Here is a 21,713-nt window from a genome sequence, read left to right on the forward strand (position 1 = left end):
CCCTCTATGCTACCTAAACAATCACATACACATATATATAGACAAAAAATAGCCAGCAGCTAGTCTATCAGATCATCTCACAACTCCTTGAGCCCTCTTGCCACCAAATTCCAAAGGAAAAAGTAGAAGAGTAGTGCGGCGAACTAGAGATTAAATGAAGCGAAAGGGGTCTAAATTCTTCTGGGTGATCTCCTGCGCCGGCGAGAAGGGCCTCCGAACGGAGTCACGAAAGAGCATCGAGGAGATACTGAATAGCGGGTTGGCGACCATCATCGAGGAAGAGCCCGAGGTGCAAGTTGACGATGCTGAGGCTCGGAGGGGCAGCGAGGTACCGGCGAAGAGTGGGAAGAGGGGGGCCAAGGTTCGGCTGGGACATCTGGTGAGTCGCCGCTTCACCAACTTTGGAGACACCTACGTGCACTTCATGGTGCGGTGTGCGTCGAGAGGCAGCCTGGTGGGAATGACCAGATTCTAGTTTACCGATCGACCTTGAAACAAGAACAAAACAAAACGGATAATTGAATGCTGCCCGGTGGATTTATGGGATGGCACCGGCCATCTCAGCCTGTCTTGTAAACTAATAATATCAAGGGCCCGTTTGGTAGGCACTGCTTCAGTTTTCTGTTTTCGTTCGTCTAGATAATTCAAGAGGAAAAAGAACTTAAGAGTACTGAACAGTATGTGTGATGAAACCTTCTTGTTCCTATCTTGGAGTTGTTTGTACAATTTTTGAAGCTAGCTTTTGGAAGCGAACATTTATTGATTTCAATATGAAGGTAAAAGCAAGGAATAGCGAGCAGAAGTTGTCTCTAAATTCAATCTTCAGCATCAACCTCTTCGATCTTGGTGCTTCACTGGTCTGTAGAGAAACAAAAACCCAAAATTAGACAACGATGTCAGACCTGCAGACCCTCGGGTTTTGATCGACTTTATCAGCGAGGAGGGAAGCCGGTCTATGGATTTGGGCAGGGTCATTGCAACTCCTGCCATGAGCCGTTTTGGTGAACTATCTTACCAGGTGTTGCTTTATAAAATTTTTTCTCCTGATTCGCCATCCAAGGATAATTAATTAGCATGTAAAACAGCAAATGAAAGGTCATCATGATAAAGAAACATGGAGGAACAACATTCTATGGGCAGAGTCTTCTCCAATAATATTCCAACCTAACATCGGCGGCGATCCACGGTGTGTGCCATCGATCGGGTACGAGAGATGTGCTGAAAGGTGTGCAGTATGCATGGGAGCATGGAGGTTTATCCGGACTAATAATTTGCAGCCTACAGTGCATTGGATGATTAGAAGGTTGACTGATTAATTGGCGCTTGTATCTCGAAGATTTGACGAGCGTCCATCATCTAACCCAACTTCACAGGAACAGGAAGATCCGTTTCTTTCGAGCAAAACGGTGGGTTGGGCACAGGTGATGGTAGTGTTTATGGGCTTAATCTAACGATGGTGACCGCGACAGGCAACAGATTGAATTGGCCTCAGAATGGACCGGGCCGGGGATGGGCCTAAATTGGTAATAGAAGTTATGGGCCTGATGTGATACAGCGGAAATCCCAGCCCATTGTTCATGGCCTTTTTTGCCTACAACGCAAACTCGATCGGCAGCGGGGCTGGGGTCATCGACGGCGGGAGCAAAGCACGAGGATATTATCCAATTAAGAAGCGCGGGCACCGCGTTGGCACTTGGCAGGGTGGAGCGCGGTTGTGTCCTTGGGGCGAAAGAAGAAGACTCACCTTCCTTCCTAGACCTTTCTATAATTTCTATCATCCGAAATCTAATGTTGGGCCCTCCATTTATCTAGACCATCTCTTGGCCGTCAAAGCTGCGAACAGGCAACCTTCTCATTTGTATATATCCCTCCTAGAATAATAGAATTGGAGGACTACGCATACATAATTTTGGCTCGACCGATTTTCAATCCTACGAAGCCCATTCTGATGTCCGTTTTAACGTTCACCAACATCGTCGATGGTCTAACCAACCAACTTGTTCCACGAATTCTGCAAAGCTTAAGACTAACGGATGATGTAAGTTTTACCACAAATGTAACTGACGATCTCAGCACGATCGACTTTGCATGTGTATATAGCATGTAATGATCCTGACAAATCTGTTGACATATTGTTCTTTGCCAACGCCCACAAAATTATCTCGTCCAAATTTCCACTGTATATATATCTGGTGCAGAATCATTTTCAGATTCCATATATCAATAATCACCAAACCAAGAAAATTACATCGTACCATACATTATGGGCATAAAGCCAATTTTCACTTATGATATTCGTTTCGCCTCTGTCATAGATGCCAATCTTGGTTGACATTTACCTACACATTATTATATTTTGTTAAACATTATAGTGATACAATTGCATCATTTTTCAAACATCTGCCGGCATGATGTTTGGTAAATGGCTTTGCTCAAGAGAACCTTTTCCGGAGCGAAGCTCGCAAAGCTAGTGGTTGATTTTGGAGATAATATGCTGATTGCAACTGGATCAATCTAAATCAGCAAGTTGAAACTTTAGTTGAGTGGTGAATTTGAAATGAATAATTAGGGTGTTGCAAAAAAGATTTTGGAGATGGAGATCCACAGAGATCAGCAAACAGGTCGATTGTACTTTTTTTTTTTTTGCTGAAAAACAGGTCGATTGTACTTGCACCAATAAAAAGTACACAGAGAAGGTGCTCGCATGCTTTGGTATGGATAGATCCAAACTAGTGAGTACTTATTTGGCCGCACGCTTCAGATTATCAATTTCATCGTTACCACAAACTTAGGAGAAGATCGAGCACATGTCGCATATTCCATATGCTGGTACAGTTGGTAGCTAGCTTAGTATATACTATGGTTTGTACCAGGTCTGATATTTCACGTGTTGTTAGTATAGTTAGTAGGTACATAAGCAATTTGGTAGGCTTTGTAATAGATTATAAGATATTTGAGAGGCTCTACAGTCTATCATAGTAGCAAATCATCTAATAATGTTGCACATGTCACTGATAGAATATGTCTTTATGCTCTTTGATTGCACTGTTAGTTGGAAGGCTATACTTCAGCCAACAGTTGCCTTGGTTACAATTGAAGTAGAGTATATGATGGAATATAGGAAGCTCTATAGTTGCATAGTCTTGTTGATAGTCTTGGCTTACAGCAGCAGTTGGCAGTTGTGCATTGTGATAGACAAAGTATCGTTTACTTAGCCAAAGATCCAATATATCATCAGCAGACTAAGCACAATGATATCAGATATCACTTTATTCGAGAGATTATTGACAATGGTATTATTGCAATTCAAAAGATGGACGCTGCAGAAAATCCAACTAATATTTTAACTAAGCCACTTCTAGCTAACAAATTCAAGCATTGCTTAGACTTGATTAGTATTCGTAGATGTTAGTTCCCTTAGGAGCAGGTATGGAAGAGATGGTGAGAAAAGTTTAGATATATTTGACTTGATAAACGTCCAGTTAAGATAAAGATTTGTTGAGTATGTCTTGAGTTTACAAGCTCTAAATATCATCCATCCTCTCTCCTTTTCCTCCTCCCACCTAATGCATTCTCTTCCTCACCCCCTCAAACCCTATCCATGGAGGATCGAATCCTCGGAACGTTCCTCTAACAGTACAAGTAGAGCCCATTTTGACTAATAAGCCAGGCTTGAGTTTAGGTTCGGGTTGGGCCATCTTTTTAGAAAACATTCAGGCTCAAAGCTCCAAATTTTTTCAGAACTGAACATGGGCAAGAGGAAAATCCTGACTCAATGCAGTCTAGATCCAACCCTAGCTAAGCTACACGAGTCCATCTCACGGTCTTTAACATCAGTAAGCTACTCTCTTTTAAGTCATATAAATGAATTGAATATATCAAGAAGGACAGTCTTATGATCAATAAGAATAACACTTTCTCCATTTCAGGCCAATGATTAATTGCTAGGAGCAGGACATAATTCAGAGGAGTTGTAGAAAAGGAGATTAGGGTTACGAAGTGATAGAATCATCCGTAATAGAAGACCAAATCCCAAGTACTTCGGGGATGTGTTCGTGGGGCATCAGAGGCATGAGGGGAACAAGGAAGCTATTAAGGGTAGGGGCGTAATGCATGGAGCTGTTACATGCAAGATCGGGTCAAACTAGAAAAACGTTGGATAGAACCACTTGCAGATTACTTGCAGATTTCTTTGCTATTTCTCAGTTATTATTGTTATTCAGTTAATGTTGCAGCTTTTAGCCGTTAGAGATTATTATAAATAAGCCGGGAGGCATAGGAGTTAGAGGGAAGAGATATATTTCCTTTTGTAATCACGGTTGTCTTCAACCTTGTTTCAGTATTTTAATACAATTAATTTTTCTTGTTCTGGTTATTCGCTATTCGAGCTCCATCAACTTGGCATTAGAGCCAAGTTAAGATAGGCACCCACAAGGAGAGATTGGAGAAGCTAGAATACGACCTGCAAGATGTTCATGAAGGACAGATATGCGTTGTTGTAAAATCTGTAGATACTCAAGTGCAAATACAAGCTCTGGAAGAACGAATGAAGGAGGTGCTGACAGCACTAAACAGAATGAGAATCACTCATTCCCAATTTCCCATACTAAAAGAGGATCTTCTTCTTGATAACCATCATCTTGGAATGAAGATTATTCTAACACTGGTGGTTCTAGATTTATCAAAATGGACTTTCCACATTTTACAGGGGATGATCCAACCGAATGGTTGAGTAGGGCCAAGCAAAATTTTGAGTATCAAGAAATTGCTGATGACCAGAGGGTTGTGGTGGCTTCCTTCCATTTGAAAGGAGAAGCCAACTAATGGTGGCAGTGACTTAAGCGGGTATATGGGGACGATGACATCGACATCACGTGGGAAGTATTTGAAAGAGAGTTGTGGTGTCGTTTTGGCCCTACAGAATTCGAATGCTTTGACGAAGCCCTCTCTAGAGTGAAATAGACCGGGACCTTGCGAGATTACTAGCGAGATTTTAAACGTCTTGCAAACAAGGTTGTGGGATGGCCTCAATCAGCATTAATTGGGACCTTTCTCGGAGGACTGAAGGACGAAATTGCCGATGAAGTGCGGATGTCCAAACTACAAACACTAAGGAAAGCTATCGGCATTGCCAGAATGAAGGATGAATAGATCACTCGACAATGGAAGCAGCTGCTCACATAACCTATTCAACCAACTCGAGCTTGGTTCGTGGCGCAGCCGTTCCACCAACTCCGGTCCCCATAGCAACAAAACAGGTGGTTGGTTCACCTATAAAGAGGCTATCGTGGGACAAAATGCAGCGGAGGTGCGAACAGGGACTATGCTTCAATTGCAACGAATGTTTCACGCCAAGATATCGTTGTAAGACTCTGCAGCTATTTCTAATTGAAAATGCAGCCATTACTGATGAAGAAGAATGCACCAACCAGCTGAGAAACAAACAAGTTATTCGTGAATTGGAGCGGAAAAAAGTGGACGAGCAAGCTGAAATTACATTGCATGCGTTCTACGGCTAGAAGGGTCCGCAAACCATGAAGTTACTGGTGCAAGTAGAGAAGAAACCCATTACTGTACTGGTGGACAGCGGCTCCAGCCATAATTTTATAAGCGAACGGCCGGGTGGCGCAGTTGCTACGCCTTCTTGTGACCACCACAAATAGCTTCATCGTCCGAATTGCAAATTGTGGCCAACTTTCTTGTCATGAGAAACATGAGGAGGTACCTTTGGAGGTTCAAGGCTTTACATATAAGATTACATTATTTGCTTTACCATTACAAGGGCTAAATATTGTATTGAGAATTCAATAGCTTGAAAGTCTTGGACCCGGGTTGTGTGATTGGAGGAACTTGACCAGGAGATTCAGCTGGAATTTAGAGTCTCGGCTATTGTAGGAACAATGTCATTCAACAACTAAAGAAATTTCGGTGTAGTCACTGCATAAGGAATTGCATGGTAGTGGGGCCTTATTTGCATTAACCATAAAAAGAGGGGATCAAGACATGGACCAAGCCACTTTACCATCCGAAATAGAAGCGTTGCTTGACAAGTTCACGCTCCTTTTTGATGAGCCATGTTCATTGCCACCAACACGTGACGTTGACCACTGGATTCCCCTTAAGGAAGGAGTAACTGCAGTCAATGTGCGCCCATGTAGGTACGCTCACTTTCAAAAAAGTGAAATTAAAAAATAGGTGGCAGATATGTTAGAAACGGAGATTATTCGTCCTGGCCAAAGTCTTTTCTCCTTCCCGTTGCTTTTAGTCAAGAAGAAAGACGGGTCATGGCGATTTTGTACCTACTATCATGCGCTCAATGAAGTTACTATCAAGGATTGATTTTCGATCTCCATGGTTGACGACATGATTGATGAGCTCCATGGTGCGCAATTCTTGACCAAACTTGACTTAAGAGTAGGTTACCATCAAATTCGAGTGCATCCAGAAGACGTCCATAAAACAGCATTTCGAACGCACAATGGACACTACAAATATCTGGTAATGCCTTTCTGCTTGTGTAATGCTCCTTCAACTTTTTAAGCCACTATGAACTCTCTTTTCCGCTTTTACTTGTGAAAGTTTGTTTTAGTATTTTTCGATAATATTCTCATTTATAGCACATCTTGGGCAATGCATTTAAGTCACATTCAAACTGTATTCCAAACACTGCGTGACAATCAATTTTTCTGTTAAGTACTCTAAATGTGCATTTGGGAGGGAAGAAGTTGAGTATTTGGGGCATATTATTTCGATCAAAGGAGTGCAAGTGGATGATAGTAAAATTGCAGTTGTGAAACAATGGCCAGAGCCCAAATTTGTGACCGAGCCTAGAGGGTTTTTTGGGCATATTGACTACTACCGCAAATTTGTAACGAATTACGAGTTGATAGCAACACCCTTAACTCAACTTTTAAAGAAGGGCCATTTTCGGTGGAGTAATGAAGCCCAACAAGCCTTTGAGGCTTTAAAAATAGCTATGGCCACTACCACTATTTTAGCTATCCAAAACTTCCATGAAATTTTTGTTATCGAAACTGATGCTTCTGAAATTGGAACTATTTTATTACAATAGGGGAGGGCCGTTACATTTTTTAGTAAGGCTTTGGGGCCATGCAAATGAGCTTGGCCTATTTATTTGAAAGAAATGCTGGCCATCTTGGAAGTCGTGAGGTGTTGGAGACCTTATTTGCTTGGGAGGAAACTTCAAATACTCACGGATCAAAGGAGCCTGAGATTTTTCCTTGAATAGCGTGTATCTACCCTAGAGAAAAAAAATGGCTAACTAAGCTAGTAGGGTACGAATATGAAATTAAATATAGCCCAGGGAGACAAAATTCCATTGCTGATTCTCTTTCTCATGAAGTGGTTTCTTCGGAGTTGCAAATTATTTCAGAGCCTGAATTTTCCATTTGGGAAGAAACCAAGTAGTCCGTGAAGACGAGCTTGTGGGCCCAAAAGCTCATTGGCCAAATGGAAGATGGGTCTATCTCGAATTATCAATATAAGGAATGGATGTTGTGGAGCAAAGGGAGGGTTGTCATTTCGCCTGAATCAAACCTCCGACAAAAGTTACTGGAGGAGTTTCATTCTACCAAAATCGCAGGGCATTCGGGAGTTCTTCGAATGTGGAAAAAGATTGCACAATTGTTCCATTGAGAGGGTTTAAAAACAGATGTGCAGCAGTTTGTAGCTTCCTGCGATGCGTGTCTAAGAAATAAGGCTGATTACCGAACTCCAGCTGGCCTTTTACAACCTCTTCTGACCTTCCAATCTCTGGGACGATGTGACTATGAACTTCGTCGAAGGGTTGCCACCATCAAACGGGAAGATTGCAATATTGGTGGTGGTAGATCGTTTGTCAAAGTACGAGCATTTTATTGGCATCACACACCCCTTCACGACAAAGATGATTGCCGAGATATATGTTGACTGAGTAGCAAGGTTGCACGGGATGCCCAAAAGCATTGTAAGTGACTATGATTCGCTGTTTACTAGCAGTTTTTGGCAGGACTTTTTCAAATTACAGGAAACCAAGATCAAGATGTTGACTGCATATCACCCCAAGACCGACGAACAAACTGAAATCGTCAACCGATATCTCAAGCAGTGCTTGCATTGTCTTTCTGGACAATTTTCAAAAAAATGGAGTCAACAGCTATTGTGGGCAGAGTACTGGTATAATACCACCTTCTACAATGCCATCGGTACCACTCCATTTCAAGCAGTATACGAGCCACCTCCTCCTATGAAGATGCATTATATCCCAGGCGGATCAGTGCTCGATGAAGTGGATAAGGAGCTCCTAGACTGAGATGAACTGTTAAAATAATTTAGGGGTAACCTTGAGTAGGCATAGAACAGAATGAAGCAACAAGCGGATGCCAAGTGACGGGATGATTCTTTTGCCATTGGAGACTGGGTATATCTGAAGTTAAAACCATTCCGCCAACATTCAATTTTCAGACGAGCTCATCAAAAGTTGGCGAGTAAGTGTTTTGGGCTTTATCAAGTAAAGGAACGTGTGAGAACAGTTGCATATCATCTTGAACTATCTAAACATTCTCGCATCCATCCAATATTTCATATCTCGTGTCTCAAGTGAAGGCTGGGAGATGGCGACATCGCGACTGCTAATGAACCCCCTGTATCGGAAGAAGGATGTTTAGAGTTGGAACCGCTTGCCATCCACTACCAGAAAACACGCGTATAGTGACGAAAAATTAGTGACGGCCCATTATCAGTCACTATTTGTGACGGATTAGTGACAGACAGAAATTTGGGCACCGTGGCGTGAACTTAGTGACAGATTAGTGACCGATCGGTCACAAAATACGCGGATAGGGTGGGCGCCAAAACTTAGTGACCACCATAGTGACGGAATATCTGTCACAAAACTGGTAACCGAAATTGCAACGAGACAGTGACAAATTCACCCGTCACAAAAATTGCAACCCAAATGTTTATAAATTTTTAAAAGATTATTTTTGATAGTGACGGATTATTGACAGAAATTTTCGTCACCAAATTTAATTTCTAATTCCAAAAATATTAAAAATAATATTTTTGAGTAATTATAAATAAAAAAGATAAAAGGAGGAAATCTAAAATGAACTAAGTGTGCCGCGCTTAATTTCTAATCCCCCCCCCCCCACCCGCCCGCCCGGCGCCAACACCAAAATTCTAATCCCCCTAAACCCTAGCCCCTGCAGCCGCCCCTCAACCCCCCCACACCACACCCCCCCCCCCGGGGATCCCTAACCCCTCCTCCTCCCTCCTAACCCAAATCCAACAAATCCCTAACCGGAAGGCTGTCCACGGCAGGGATGACCGTCCGGATTTCCTAACCCCTTCTCCTCCTCCCTACACCGACGAGAGCTACTTGATCTTCTTCTAGTCTCCTCGAATACGGATTCTCGCTTCGAGAGCTCACGTCCGAGGCCAGCATCGTGGGATTTCGTTCTGTATCTCTCGTGAAATGCTCGAGATCGGGGCGGTCTTTCTGATAAGATCTCTTCGCCTCAGATTTTTGATGAAATGCTTGTGATATTGCTTGAGGTACCCGTGCTTGTCCCTTTGTTACTATTTTTATATTTTTTTTGGGTGATTTCGGTGTCTGGTTCATATAAAATGGTGGAACATAAGCTTAATTTATTGGGGGTTTTTTTCTTGTGATGCGATTTGTGGATATACAGCAGAGATTTGGATGATTCTGTGGTTTTTGATGTAATGGGGTAATTTTTTGGTTGAAGAAAAAGGTCTTCGCCGCTTCCAGGAGGCTGCAATTTGTGGATATACAGCAGAGATTTTTGTTTAGAGCTATAGTTCATACTTCTAGGGTTTTCCGCCCTCATGATTTGTTCTTTATTTGTTTGTTTTTCTTTTGATTTTGTGCACAGGTGTTGATTCCGATACCAAAACCTACTGGTTTCACTGGTGCCGATCCTTACAAGATGTAAGTCTAATTGAATTTTCGTGTTTTTCTTAATTTGTCTAACATGTCATTTGAATATGCTTCTCTTTAGTCAATTTACTGTATCTGTGTAAGAATTGATGGCTGTATAATTTTCTCTCTTTATAATTGATTCTAAACATTTCATTGCTTTGTTGGAAAAATAATCTCAGCACAAGATAGATAAGCCATGAATCATGTAAAACATATATCTAACAGCATCATGTACATCAATGAAACTTAATTTCTTTTTCTTCCAGATAGGCTACATTTGGGTATTTAAACTTATTTACATAGGAGCTAGACTCTCTTCTATGAAATAAAATATATTGATTCTGCTGATTCATTTAGCTATAAATTTCCCTCACAGGCGAATTCAATCTTTGTTATTGATCTTCGTACTGGTATACAGATGTACTCATTTTAATTTAATTGTTAGATCTTCTAGAAGTTTGCTAAATTATATAACAATGCCTTTGAGAAAATCAAGATCGAGTGCTGTTGAGAAAGCCTTGTCTCCTGAAGAACAGCAAGCAAAGGTAAACATACTCATTTTAACCAACTAAATGCTTCTATTTATGCCTCTTAAGTTTTATGCATGACATCTTCATTCCGAATTTTGGTTATCACTTGAAGCATCTTATAGTGTTCACTTGAAAAGCATCTTATAGTTTTCACTTGAAGAGCATCTTAAGCTCCTTCCTTTTTCCAAGAAAGCATGTTAAGATGTTTATGGAATATTATGTCTTACAACATTGTTAAGGGGTTCCTGTTGTATCATGCTTATCATAAATAGGTAATGTTGATGCCTTTTCCAAGCAGATAAATGAAGTTCGAAGGATGATTGGTCCATTGTCGGAAGCACTGCCAGACTTCTGTTCAGATGCTTCAATATCAAGGTACCTCCGGTCAAGAAACTGGAATGCAGAAAAGGCAAGTAAAATGCTGAAAGAGACTGTGAAATGGAGATTGAAATACAAGCCAGAAGCCATTCGCTGGGTATGGGTAGAGTTCTTTATGTTCTTGAAGAACTGTAGTTTAACACAAGTTGGTCACTGACCAATCAAATTATTTCTGAATTTTAACTCCTCACAAATCTAAGAAGAGGCTAGATTTATTAAAACATTAAATCAAAAAGACACAATGACCATTTGCCCACATTTGGCAAGAGCGAAACAAAAATTGACAGAACGCAAAGATTAAGTGATCTACCTCCTTCATTTAGTTTATTAGTGTGCCATCATTCAACTGTAAGAAGGAAGAATCTGCATCAAATTTTTATATCTCCAAAGCCCTTATTTTGGAAGAAAGTGCAGATAAGTTGCTATTTATCAACTGCATAGAATTTTTAGAGTCCACTCATTCTTGATATTTTGGTAAAGCCTACATGATTACAAGTTTGTTTGTAGCTTTCTGTTTTCTGATGTAATTTCTTGTTGACTACTAGGAAGATGTTGCCCATGAAGCTGCTACTGGAAAGATTTACCGGGCTGATTACTTTGACAAATATGGAAGATCTGTTCTTGTTATGAGGCCTGGATTTCAGGTGGGAGGGAAATATAAGAGAAAATTGTGAATATTTAATAGATTTCTTCATCATCTGACTCTCAGGTTTCTGCATGACATGAAAGCCATATTGTGACTTTTTGCTTTTAATTTTGTATACGTGGTGGTTTTCTCCTTGAAAAAAGAATGAATGAAAAAACAAAGCCGTGTGGGCCACGTTCATTAGCGTTTCATCGTTTGAGTGTTACCTTATAATTGTACCAGTAGGTTGTGGTGATAATTTTCAAAAACAAAAGTTTTGAACTGGTGGACCAAAATTTTTCCTGTGTCTTTCATTTTTGGGATTATAGGTCTTGCTCGCATGTTATGTTTCAACAAGAAGGAATATGTCAGAGATAATGACCTTTTATATATTACTGTCTTAGGGATTGGGAACCATTTAGTGAGATTATCAGGCTTGTAATTGTTGGTTCTTTTGTTTTGTTTTGTTTTTCCAGTTCCAGTTTTGTAATTTCAACCTACTTATATTAATTTAAAAGGTTTCACTGTTTTTGTCTTCCCATCTTCTTTTTTTTCTGGTGCTGCAGAAGGAAGGGAAGCTCTCGTCAACTGAGTCTCCAGTGAGGAAGGCAGAGGATGTGGTGAGCAGCATGCTGGCCAAGGGTTTTGTCCTGAGCAAGGATGCCCTCAAGAGAGCCAGGTCCTTTGACGAACAGCACCATTTTATGTCCGGCGCCTCAGCTATGGCTTTAGTCCCCTGGAGGATCTCACTGGAATTATTGGGCAATCATCATCTTGTTCTACCTCTACAAGTCAAGCTCCAGAGCTGTACTCGCGTGAAGACTTTCGAGGTATTTTTGAGCACTAAAAGAAAAAATGGCAAGAGGAGGTTCTTCAAAAGATGAGAGAAGAGATTAGCTTTGGACCATGGCATGCAGAACGGGGGGGGTAATGGTGATTCTGGTTCTGCTGATCATACTTCATGATAATTGCTTTTGCCTTAGATGATAGGTCTTTGCATTCCTAGGAGGAATGAAATATCTGTTATGACATACTTTTTGTATTTTGATTTTGATGGATTTAGGACATGTTGATGCCTATTTTGAATGACATGTTAAAAAACTTTTGCGTAATGTTGAATGCCTTTGCTATTAATGATATTATTATTATTATTATTATTATTATTATGAGCCAATCAATATACCAAATGTACCAGGTTATTGGAATGTGATCAGTGACTAAATTTGGTTACTGAATTGTTTACCAAGTATTGTGACGAGCAGCCATAAATTTAGTGACAGAATTTTGGTTACTAAAAATTGATTCTGCTCAGTGAGTTGTGACAAATTAGTGACGGTAACTTTGTCACTAGATCAGTGACGGAATTAATAACAAATTTAGTGACAAAATTTGTGACCATGACTGTGACGACTAAATTTGTCACTGAAGGTTGTGACAGATCAGTGACCAAATTTGTGACCGAATTCTGTGACAAAATCAGTGACCAAGTTACCTTCATCACTAACTCAATGACTGATTAGTGACGGAAAATACATAATTTCTTAAATATTTAATTTTTGGATTTGTAATGGTTTAGTGACGGTGATTCTGTCATGGAGTTTAGTGACGGGAATCGCTGCCGTCACTGAGAATTTAGTGACGCATGTTTTTGTAACCAATTCAGTGATGGAAGCTCCGGTCACAAATTCCGTATTAGTGACCGAAAACATGGTATAGTGACGGAAATTTCCGTCACTATACGCGTGTTTTCTGGTAGTGATCAAAGAATATCGTTGGGTTAAATAAGGCCGGAAGCTGATTAATGAAGCTCTCATTCTCTGGAAACAACTTGCCCGAGGAGGAGGCTACATGGGAACTAGTTGATCACATAACCAAGCACTTTCCATCGTTTGACCTTGAGGACAAGGTCCAACTTCCAAGGGCAGCGCATGATAGAACCGTCCGTAACAGAAGGCCAAATCCCAAGTACGTACTTTGGGGATGTATTCGTGGGGCATCAGAGGCATGAGGGGAACAAGGAAGCTGTTAAGGGCAAGGGCGTAATGCACAGAGCTGTTGCATGCAAGACCAAGTCAAACTAGAAGAACGTTGGGCAGAATCACTTGCAGATTTCTTTGCTATTTCTTAGTTATTATTGTTATTCTGTTAACGTTGCAGCTTTTAGCCGTCAGAAAATTATTATAAATAAGCCAGGAGGCATAGGAGTTAGAGGGCAAAGAAATATTTTCTTTTGTAATCATGCTTGTTTCAATATTTTAATACAATTAGTTTTCCTTTGTTCTGGTTATTCGCTACTCGAGCTCCATCATGAAGAAACTAAAAGCGTTGCAGGAAGACCTGAATGGCAAGAGAGATTAGAGTAGGTTCGAACGAATGGACTAAGTGTGAGCACATAGGAGGAGAGTGGGGGGTGGCTGAGATCAGGAGGGGGAGGGTGGCCGCCAGCTAGCGGTGGATGATGGAGCTAACGGGCGACGGCAGAGCCCTTTTGGGGTATCGAATAATTGATCATCGACGGACAAAAGATAAGGCATACAGAACGTAACAAGAATATTGCGGTCTCTGTTGAAAACCGAAGGATGCGGTGCAAATAAAAAATTGGCAACAGCTTACAAGCAATATAACTGCAGATAAACTAGTCTAGGTAGGGGGCTTGGCCGGACTAGTTTAAAATTTAATATGAGGGATTGATAATTCAGGAAACCCCTCCTATGTATAGTGTAAAAAACACACATACTATAGTCTTGCTTAGAACCAGTCCCAGCACGCAAGGCGATCGACGGGAGCAGTTCAAATTAAGCTGGCACAGCAAGTTTATATACAAAAGCACCCTGTCGACGTGGGAACTCATCAAGAAAAATGATATCACTAGTAATTAAGGCCTAGAATTATGTCCCAGGTGCAGCCAATGCCGTTGAATTCCATCACGTTTGTCTTAATTACGTGCAGCACTACGTATAAGCTAGATACGGTGCCAGCAGGTGGGAACCATGCATCTAATTAACTAGGTAGATTGGCACTGGAAATGAAGAGAATAGAAACAGATTAAAGAAGAAAATATTGAATTCATCCCGAACGTCACAAAAGATGCATGCACCTCACTCACGAGAAAGAGAGATTTCTGTGCAGGGAGACCGCCCTCTTCCTACTGCCAACTGTGGGATGAGAGAGCACCGGCAGTCCCCACTGGCAGGAGAAGATGATCGTAGGATAGACTGCATCCCTGCGCATTGTTTTCACAATCTCGGCATATAATTCTGCAACCCTTCTCGGCACGACGATGTACCTCATCCATTTCAATCTCCTGGACGGCGATACGCGAAAGGATATTATCACCTTGCCCTTCACCTTCCGCAGCCATCGCCTTGGAGGTCTCACAGGCTTCTCGACTTCATTCCGCAGCCTCTTATAGCGGCCTTCGTCGGGGGAACCGTGAATCCTACCTGGGAAACCCATGTCGGCGGAGGCTCTACGTACGTACCGTCGATCGCTCTGCGGTGCAGCAGTGCAGATCAGTGTTAGTAGTTTCATAGGAATCACAGCTGATGATGAGGATGGAGATTGGAGATATACGGAGAAGGAAAGGGAAACAAGTCCAAGGAATGTCTGTTGGGGGGCACATGGAAGAATCGGTTAGCGGTGCTAGCTAGCTAGATGGAGCCGATCAGTACTAGTGGGTTCCCGTTCCCTATTCTGGATTCCTTTGGACACATGGCTGCCGTCATGCACGCATGCCTCTTTCCCCTCGTCCTCACTCGATGCCCACTCAGCAGTCAGTCCTTGTTTGGCCCATAGCTACATCGAGAGATTCCTACCAACCCCAGCGGGCCCAGCCTCGCTCTCTCTTCTCTACGTATCGCACATTATTAGCACATATAATAATAATGCCAAGCGAAAGATAGAATTTTATAATAACTCGCATCAATAATTAGACATCTGCAATCATCAATATTCACCATGCTAGGATACGTAGAGACGAGCCAAATAAATCATGGCTGATGATTTGTTCGGCGGCGGACTGTCTACAATCTAAACCGTAGATTGACAGCCTTGTTTCATAATCTAATGATGTTTGAATGCCATCTTTTTTGTAAGCCCGCACGTAAGCTCGTACACTTGTGTTATTTTATTTGCTATAGTCTTCTGCAGTCTGTACGTCCTGGGATCGATCTGTCATATTGAGTTGATTCGTTTGGTCTCAGAAGAATGACTGAAGAACATAAAGGAACATAAATATATAATTGCTAGAAGGTTCATGGCCCCAACTATAGTATCTCCACATTAATATGGTTTAGAACTTTCATGATTTAATCCTGATTTTGGGACATGAATCGAAAACTTGGTGGGGATCAATGCTTAGTCCTAAATGGAATCACGTAGTGGAAGATAGGTGGATTGATATAGATTGGATCCAAAATTTAATGGCTTAAGCTCTTTATGAGTTGAATTGAGCTCCTATTTGTATATCATGATCATCTGCTACTTGGATTAATTATAACTCCCTTTGGATCTAAACTTCGCATTTCTCCCCTGCAAAAGTCTCCCTCTCTTTTTAAAATCAACTTTTCTTTTCTTACAGCAATGCAATCGACAATTCTATTTGGCTACTCCACAGCTGACGTGTCGACTTTTTATTGGGCTACTCTACAGCTGACGTGGTAGATTAAGTCTACCTAATAATTTCTCGGAGGTGTGCCCGGATCATTGCGGTGGTGGTCGTGGCTTGGCAGCCCAAGCAGTGGCGTACCAGGCGGTGGCGACCATGGCTCGGTTGGCTGCACCAGTGGAGCGGTGGCCGCATGGTGCGGAGCCACGGCAAAAGTGGCGGTGGATCGGCGGTCCAGGCCGAGGCGACAGCGGGAGTGAAGGCGGCTGTGACGGTGCGAGGTTCCGTACGTTGTCATGGTGTAGCGCCGGCAACAAGCGGTGGTGATGACGGGCTGCGGGCCCCGTACGAAATGTGAGGTGGAGAATCTCTCTATTTTCCACAAGAAAAAAGTTGCCAGCAAATTTCGTCATCAGGCACTACACGATACAGAAAGGTCGGCAGCGGCAATCCTTATTTTCTAATTTCCTTGGCTACCATTTTAATTACACTCATAATTAACCACTAAAATGACCTAAGTGACAAGACAGATGGGGTGTTTTGGGCGTAAGGATGTCGTCAGGAGGACGTCGACAATGAAGGTTGACCTCTGCAGTCGCATGGAAGTTCTATGGATTCGTCAATCATATGTTTCACTGAGGTGGTGGGCCCAAGATAGTTACATGCTGCACTGACGACTATTTTACGTAAGTTAGTTGGATGTTGCTTTTAAAACATTATTTTCATTCTAATAAATCTTAACCAAAAAAATGCATTTTACCATTTACTATTGCTTGTTGTCAAATGTAGAAAAAGCAGACCATTGGGGCTAGGAGGCTAATTGTTCAAAAACTGAAAAATACTAGCTTGCATAAATATCTAATTACAAGTTTCCTATTACAATATTGTGATTATCTTAAATAGGCAATAAAACTCACTGCATATATATCTAGTAAAACAGTAACTCTCTTCTTTTTAGCTCAAACAGCATCGATTACACTATTTTCTCTAGCAGCGATGTAACCGCATTTGGCCGGTGCATTTCAAATTCATTCAAGATCATAAGCACGAAGTGGCCATGAAGATTCTCACTTGACAAGAAGCATATTTATAGTAATAAGAGGATTAAACTATTTAAATAAGTAATTTATTTTTAATGATTAGTTACAGTCAAAAGTTCTGTAATCTATATGATCGAAGTGTGCCTCGCTCAGTGTATCATCCAAGCATTCTAGCCCATTAATTACAACTAAGGAGTTTCCAAAGTTTGAACCACCTAAACATTTTGAAATCTAAATGTCAAAATTGACCCTTTTTTTTGTGTAAGAGGTTGTAAAGAACTTCTTAGGCATCAGCGCGCAAGCCAATGTGCCGGTGCACCAGTCTCTAATTGGATGGGACATATACATGCGACAGACCATCCTAGCTACTGAGGATTGCATGAAGTGATGCATTGTGGGCAATTTCAAATGCATCACTAAAAGATACGGTTGCTCAAATTTTAATTTAGTCGGTGCTATGGTAAAATATATGCGCACTTTGAAACTATCATGCAACATGTAATGCCGCATTAGGAGTACATCATCAGGCAAATGGTATTAAAGATTTTTGTTCAACTAATACTATTGCACCGCTATAATAGCTGTAATTAGCTATTACAACAAGTTACTTGAAACAAATTAACAATAGTTATATGAATGATTTTTATTAGATAATAATCTTTTTTATATGCCTAGGGGAACTAACAGTGTCATAATATATACTTGGTGTATGTCTGCATGCATCAATTAACATATAATAAAAAATATCATCAGTAAAATCTTCATGAGCTCCCAAGTAAGCACGCCATCCCATTTTATGCACTTCTATTCAAATGAATCCTTATTTATTGTAGTCCAGCCGTTCGAAATTCTTATATCCTTGCAGGTGGACCTGGGGGGGGGGGGGGGGGGGGGTGTTAATTAGAAGTGTTGCTTAAGTTGTAGCTTCTCTCTATCGTCCAATCCAATTGTGGGTAGGTGATATAAAAAAGGTAAAAAAATAATAGGTTGCTAAACTAGCTATGATATATCACTTCAAGGCAACTGAAAAATTGCTAGTAATTATCTTTTTTCTGAGAGAAAAATCGCTTGGTATCATGGTTGGAAGAAAAATTTACCACTTTATTGCTAATTGGTACGCTTATATAATTTTCATTATTGTGTGATTCCAATCAACAGTGATCGACGGGACCTTTTTTTTTTTACGGTCTTGTAAACGCATCCATGCATATGTAGCATTAAAAAGAAAAACTGTTATGTAGCTTTCATGAAACATTAGGATGACTGGTCAATAGCACCCACAGAAATTATGGCACCATTTATTAACTATTTTTCTATTTTATAGTCTCTTTCTTTCTTTCTTTCTTTTTGTTGTTTTTGGTCATGAAATCATTGATGCGATGGCATGGAGGAAGAAGAAAGTTTGTACATCTATAATTACATATTTGATCGCAATAGGAAAGTAGGGATCCCTTATTGCTGAATGATGACACCCTGTAGTCATTCTTCGTAATCGCGGTTGGAAAATTGATGCGAAGTCATGCGATGTAGGTAGATCGCCGGAGACCAATCCGAAGCCATACACATCAGGTTGCAGCCAGCACTGCCGTACACAACCTGTCTTGTGTCCATATGGAGCCCAGACTTGTCTTACCTCCACCAGAATATATACATATATGTGTGTATATATATAGCATCAATTCTAGATAGTTTACAGATCTAGTGGACGTCCGACAAACATAAATCAGATCGCAAGCCAGAAGCTGGATTGGATAAAAATAATAGGCGATCATGTGTACGTGGGGGTGAACGTGGAAACATCGTTACCAGTCCTTCAGACTCTTATAAGGACTTCTTAGCAGCGTGGGCTGTAAATTCCAAAGCCATGGTAGGTGGCGGCAGCGAACTACCAGGTTCCCTGTCTTTCGTGGGCCTCCGCCCACTCTTGCCTTCTGCGAGAAGGATCTCAGGCCACACAGTGCGGTGCTGGCCTCAAAACGTACATTTTGCTGATTTCATAAACTCATTCCTCTTTTTTTTTTTAAATGGTGGAAACGGTAGCTCATTCCAATTGTTTTTACTACCGAATCATCAAAGCTGAACAAATGAAATGTATATCACTGCCATAAGTGCTCCTATACACTAACAGATCTGATTTCACCAGCCGTAAATTCCATAAGAGAAGCATGCACGTTTTGACCAAAAAAAAAAAAAAGCATGCACGTTACGTACTCGTGCGTTCGGGGGTAGGTGAAAACCATGATGCAACGTCTGACCCAACGGTGCTCTTATTTTCTTCTTCAAACCTAATAAATAGATCAAAGAACAGATTGACTAGTCAAAGTTCCAGCCTTCCACACCACAAAACAAGATCGACCGCACAAATCTCTCTGACAAGCACGCACGCACGCACGCGCTCCCACCTAACACCCTTCTCTCTTTCGCTCTCTTTCTCACGTGTGACATGTGGTCATCTACCACCCAACCCCATCATCGCAGCAGCGGATATAAACACCCCGCCCCCGCACTCCCACATTTTTTAGCCAGGGATCGTTTCATCACGCGATCTCTGCGCGGTAGCCGCCGCCGCTGCTTCTTCTTTCTGCGGTTGCGTTGCGAGCTTCGACTCCTATCTCCGTTTAGCCAACCAACCGACCGAAGGCGATCAAAAGAAGAAAGAAGAAGAAGAAGGCAAATTAACGAGAGAGGGATCAATCAGCTCGAAATTAGAACCGCTCCACTCTGCTTCTCTCTCTCTCTCTCTCTTGCTATCATATATCTAACTATATATCAATCTATATAAACGTATATATGATGGCGCTTTTTAGAGCTTCTTCCGCATGTTATATCCAGTCTCAACACACGACCGTTTCAAGGAGGATGAGGACACACGACGTCGTCCGTATAAGGCCTCCTCCTCCATCTCGATCATCTCCTCTGCGGACCGCTGAGGACATGGCCTCCAAGCTGGGCCTCGAGATCACTATCACCGACCTCGAGCGCCTCTTCCGCCAGGCCCCCGGAGGTCACCCCCCTCCCCCTGCCGCCGCCGACGCCGATCAAGGCGGCCGCCCCCCTGTCCGCGTGGCCTACCAGGGCGGCCGGGGCTCCTACTGCCAGGAGGCCGCCGCCAAAGCCTTTCCTCCTTCCTCCTCCTGGAAGCAGCTCATCATACCCTGCTCCGAGATGGAGGAGGCCTTCGCCGCCCTCGAGGACGGCGCTGCCGACCGCGCCGTCGTCCCGGCCGAGAACTCTGTCGACGGCCCCGTTCCCCGCAACCTCGACCTCCTCCTCCGCCACCCCCGTGTCTGCATCGTCGGTGAACTCGTCCTCCCCGTCAACCACTGCCTCCTTTCCCTCCCTCACGCCCCGCGCTCCGCCCTCCGCCGCGTCGTCAGCCACCCCCAAGCCATCAGCCACTGCCGGGACCGGCTCCGGGCCCTCCACCTCCGAGTCGAGGAGGTCGCCAGCGCCGCCGACGCCGCCCGCTTCGTCGCCGAAAACCGCATCGCCGACACTGCCGTCATCGGCAGCCAGATCGCCGCCCACGAGTTCGGCCTGCGGATCCTCGAAAACAACCTCCAGGACCTCGCCAGCAACTTCAACCGGTTCCTCCAACTGGGACTCACCGGCTCGACCGGAGCCGTCGTCGTCGAACCGAATCTTGATAATAATAATAATAATCACAAGACCACGGTGGCCTTCTCGCTGGAACGAGGGGTCTCGGACCTCTTCCGGGCCATGTGGATCTTCGAGAGCCGGGGAGTCCGGGTCACTCGGGTAGACCACCGGCCCAACCGGTCAAGCCCGGTCCGGGTCGAGGAGAGGGACGAGGCAGGCGAGATCGCGCGGTTTGACTACGTCTTCGTGCTGGACCTGGAAGGGACCGCATCGGACCCCAACGTGGAGGCCGCTCTCGCAGGCTTGAAGGAGATCGCGGGGTTCGCACGTGTGCTGGGAAGCTACAGGTGCACGTGAGCGTGACGCTCAGAATGACGCCACGAAATATGATATTTATATCTCGGAATAAGAGTAAAAAGAAAAAGGATTGTACATAATGACTATTGGTGAATGGTTGGAAGGAAGCGGTCCCAAAAGGAGATCGGTCACTTCTCCTACTCGCGATATTCGGCGGATGATGAAAGATTGCAGTATCTTTCAGACAATACATGTACATCAAAAAATAAATAGGATCACTGACTAGATCACCTCTTATGCAGCGCAACATTTTGGAGAAATCTCTAGACAAATTAGGAGGTTTCTTGTTCACAGTTATACCAGATTGTCGCTCTTGATTTTGTTATATGCACCTATACCAAAGTAGGATAAGCAGCCATTGTACCATCCTAAAAAAAAAAAAAAAGAAAAAAAAGAGAGCACGTTACCAAGTGTATCATAAGAAACGGACACAACTCGTCCACCAAGTTTGGGCAGTTATATGAATTCTATTTTAGCCATGCTTCATCTTCTTTTCAAACCAAAATAAGTGAACCCAAAAATTTTTCAGAAAAAATAACATAGACAGGTTGGATATATATATATATATATATATATATATATATATATATATATATATATATATATATATATATATAAAAGCAGCATATTAAGA

General features: G+C 42.4%; 3 protein-coding genes across 4 annotated transcripts; 2 read left to right on the top strand and 1 right to left on the bottom strand.

Annotated features, from left to right (window-relative positions):
- The first annotated feature begins 10,388 nt into the window (after positions 1-10,388).
- Positions 10,389-12,408, top strand: LOC120105884 (phosphatidylinositol transfer protein 3-like). 2 transcript variants are annotated; one of them, XM_039118689.1, is made up of 3 exons: positions 10,389-10,488; positions 10,772-10,948; positions 11,397-11,601. In XM_039118689.1, the coding sequence occupies exons 1-3, from the start codon at positions 10,420-10,422 to the stop codon at positions 11,523-11,525; spliced, it is 375 nt and encodes a 124-aa protein (XP_038974617.1). In that variant the 5' UTR covers positions 10,389-10,419; the 3' UTR covers positions 11,526-11,601. The 2 variants fall into 2 exon arrangements, with proteins under 2 accessions (XP_038974617.1, XP_038974582.1); XM_039118654.1 differs by lacking the exons at positions 10,772-10,948; positions 11,397-11,601 and adding an exon at positions 12,046-12,408.
- Positions 12,409-14,578: 2,170 nt separating this feature from the next.
- LOC103722748 lies at positions 14,579-14,932 on the bottom strand. Its single transcript, XM_008813420.2, has one exon. The coding sequence runs from the start codon at positions 14,930-14,932 to the stop codon at positions 14,579-14,581; it is 354 nt and encodes a 117-aa protein (XP_008811642.2).
- A 5,124-nt stretch (positions 14,933-20,056) lies between these two features.
- Positions 20,057-21,079, top strand: LOC103722756 (arogenate dehydratase/prephenate dehydratase 6, chloroplastic-like). The gene has a single exon (XM_008813429.1). It carries the CDS (start codon positions 20,057-20,059, stop codon positions 21,077-21,079), a length of 1,023 nt encoding a protein of 340 aa, XP_008811651.1.
- Positions 21,080-21,713: the final 634 nt, after the last annotated feature.

This window comes from Phoenix dactylifera, chromosome 1 (genome assembly GCF_009389715.1).
Source record: "Phoenix dactylifera cultivar Barhee BC4 chromosome 1, palm_55x_up_171113_PBpolish2nd_filt_p, whole genome shotgun sequence".
NCBI classification, from domain to species: Eukaryota; Viridiplantae; Streptophyta; class Magnoliopsida; order Arecales; family Arecaceae; genus Phoenix; species Phoenix dactylifera.

Excerpts from the sequence above, each read along its gene's own strand:
- LOC120105884 (XM_039118654.1), top strand. The coding sequence starts at position 10,420 with ATGCCTTTGAGAAAATCAAGATCGAGTGCTGTTGAGAAAGCCTTGTCT. Across the intron at positions 10,489-12,045 it reads CTGAAGAACAGCAAGCAAAG|GAAGGGAAGCTCTCGTCAAC; the intron begins GTAAACATACTC and ends GTGCTGCAGAAG.
- LOC103722748 (XM_008813420.2), bottom strand. The coding sequence starts at position 14,932 with ATGGGTTTCCCAGGTAGGATTCACGGTTCCCCCGACGAAGGCCGCTAT.
- LOC103722756 (XM_008813429.1), top strand. The coding sequence starts at position 20,057 with ATGGCCTCCAAGCTGGGCCTCGAGATCACTATCACCGACCTCGAGCGC.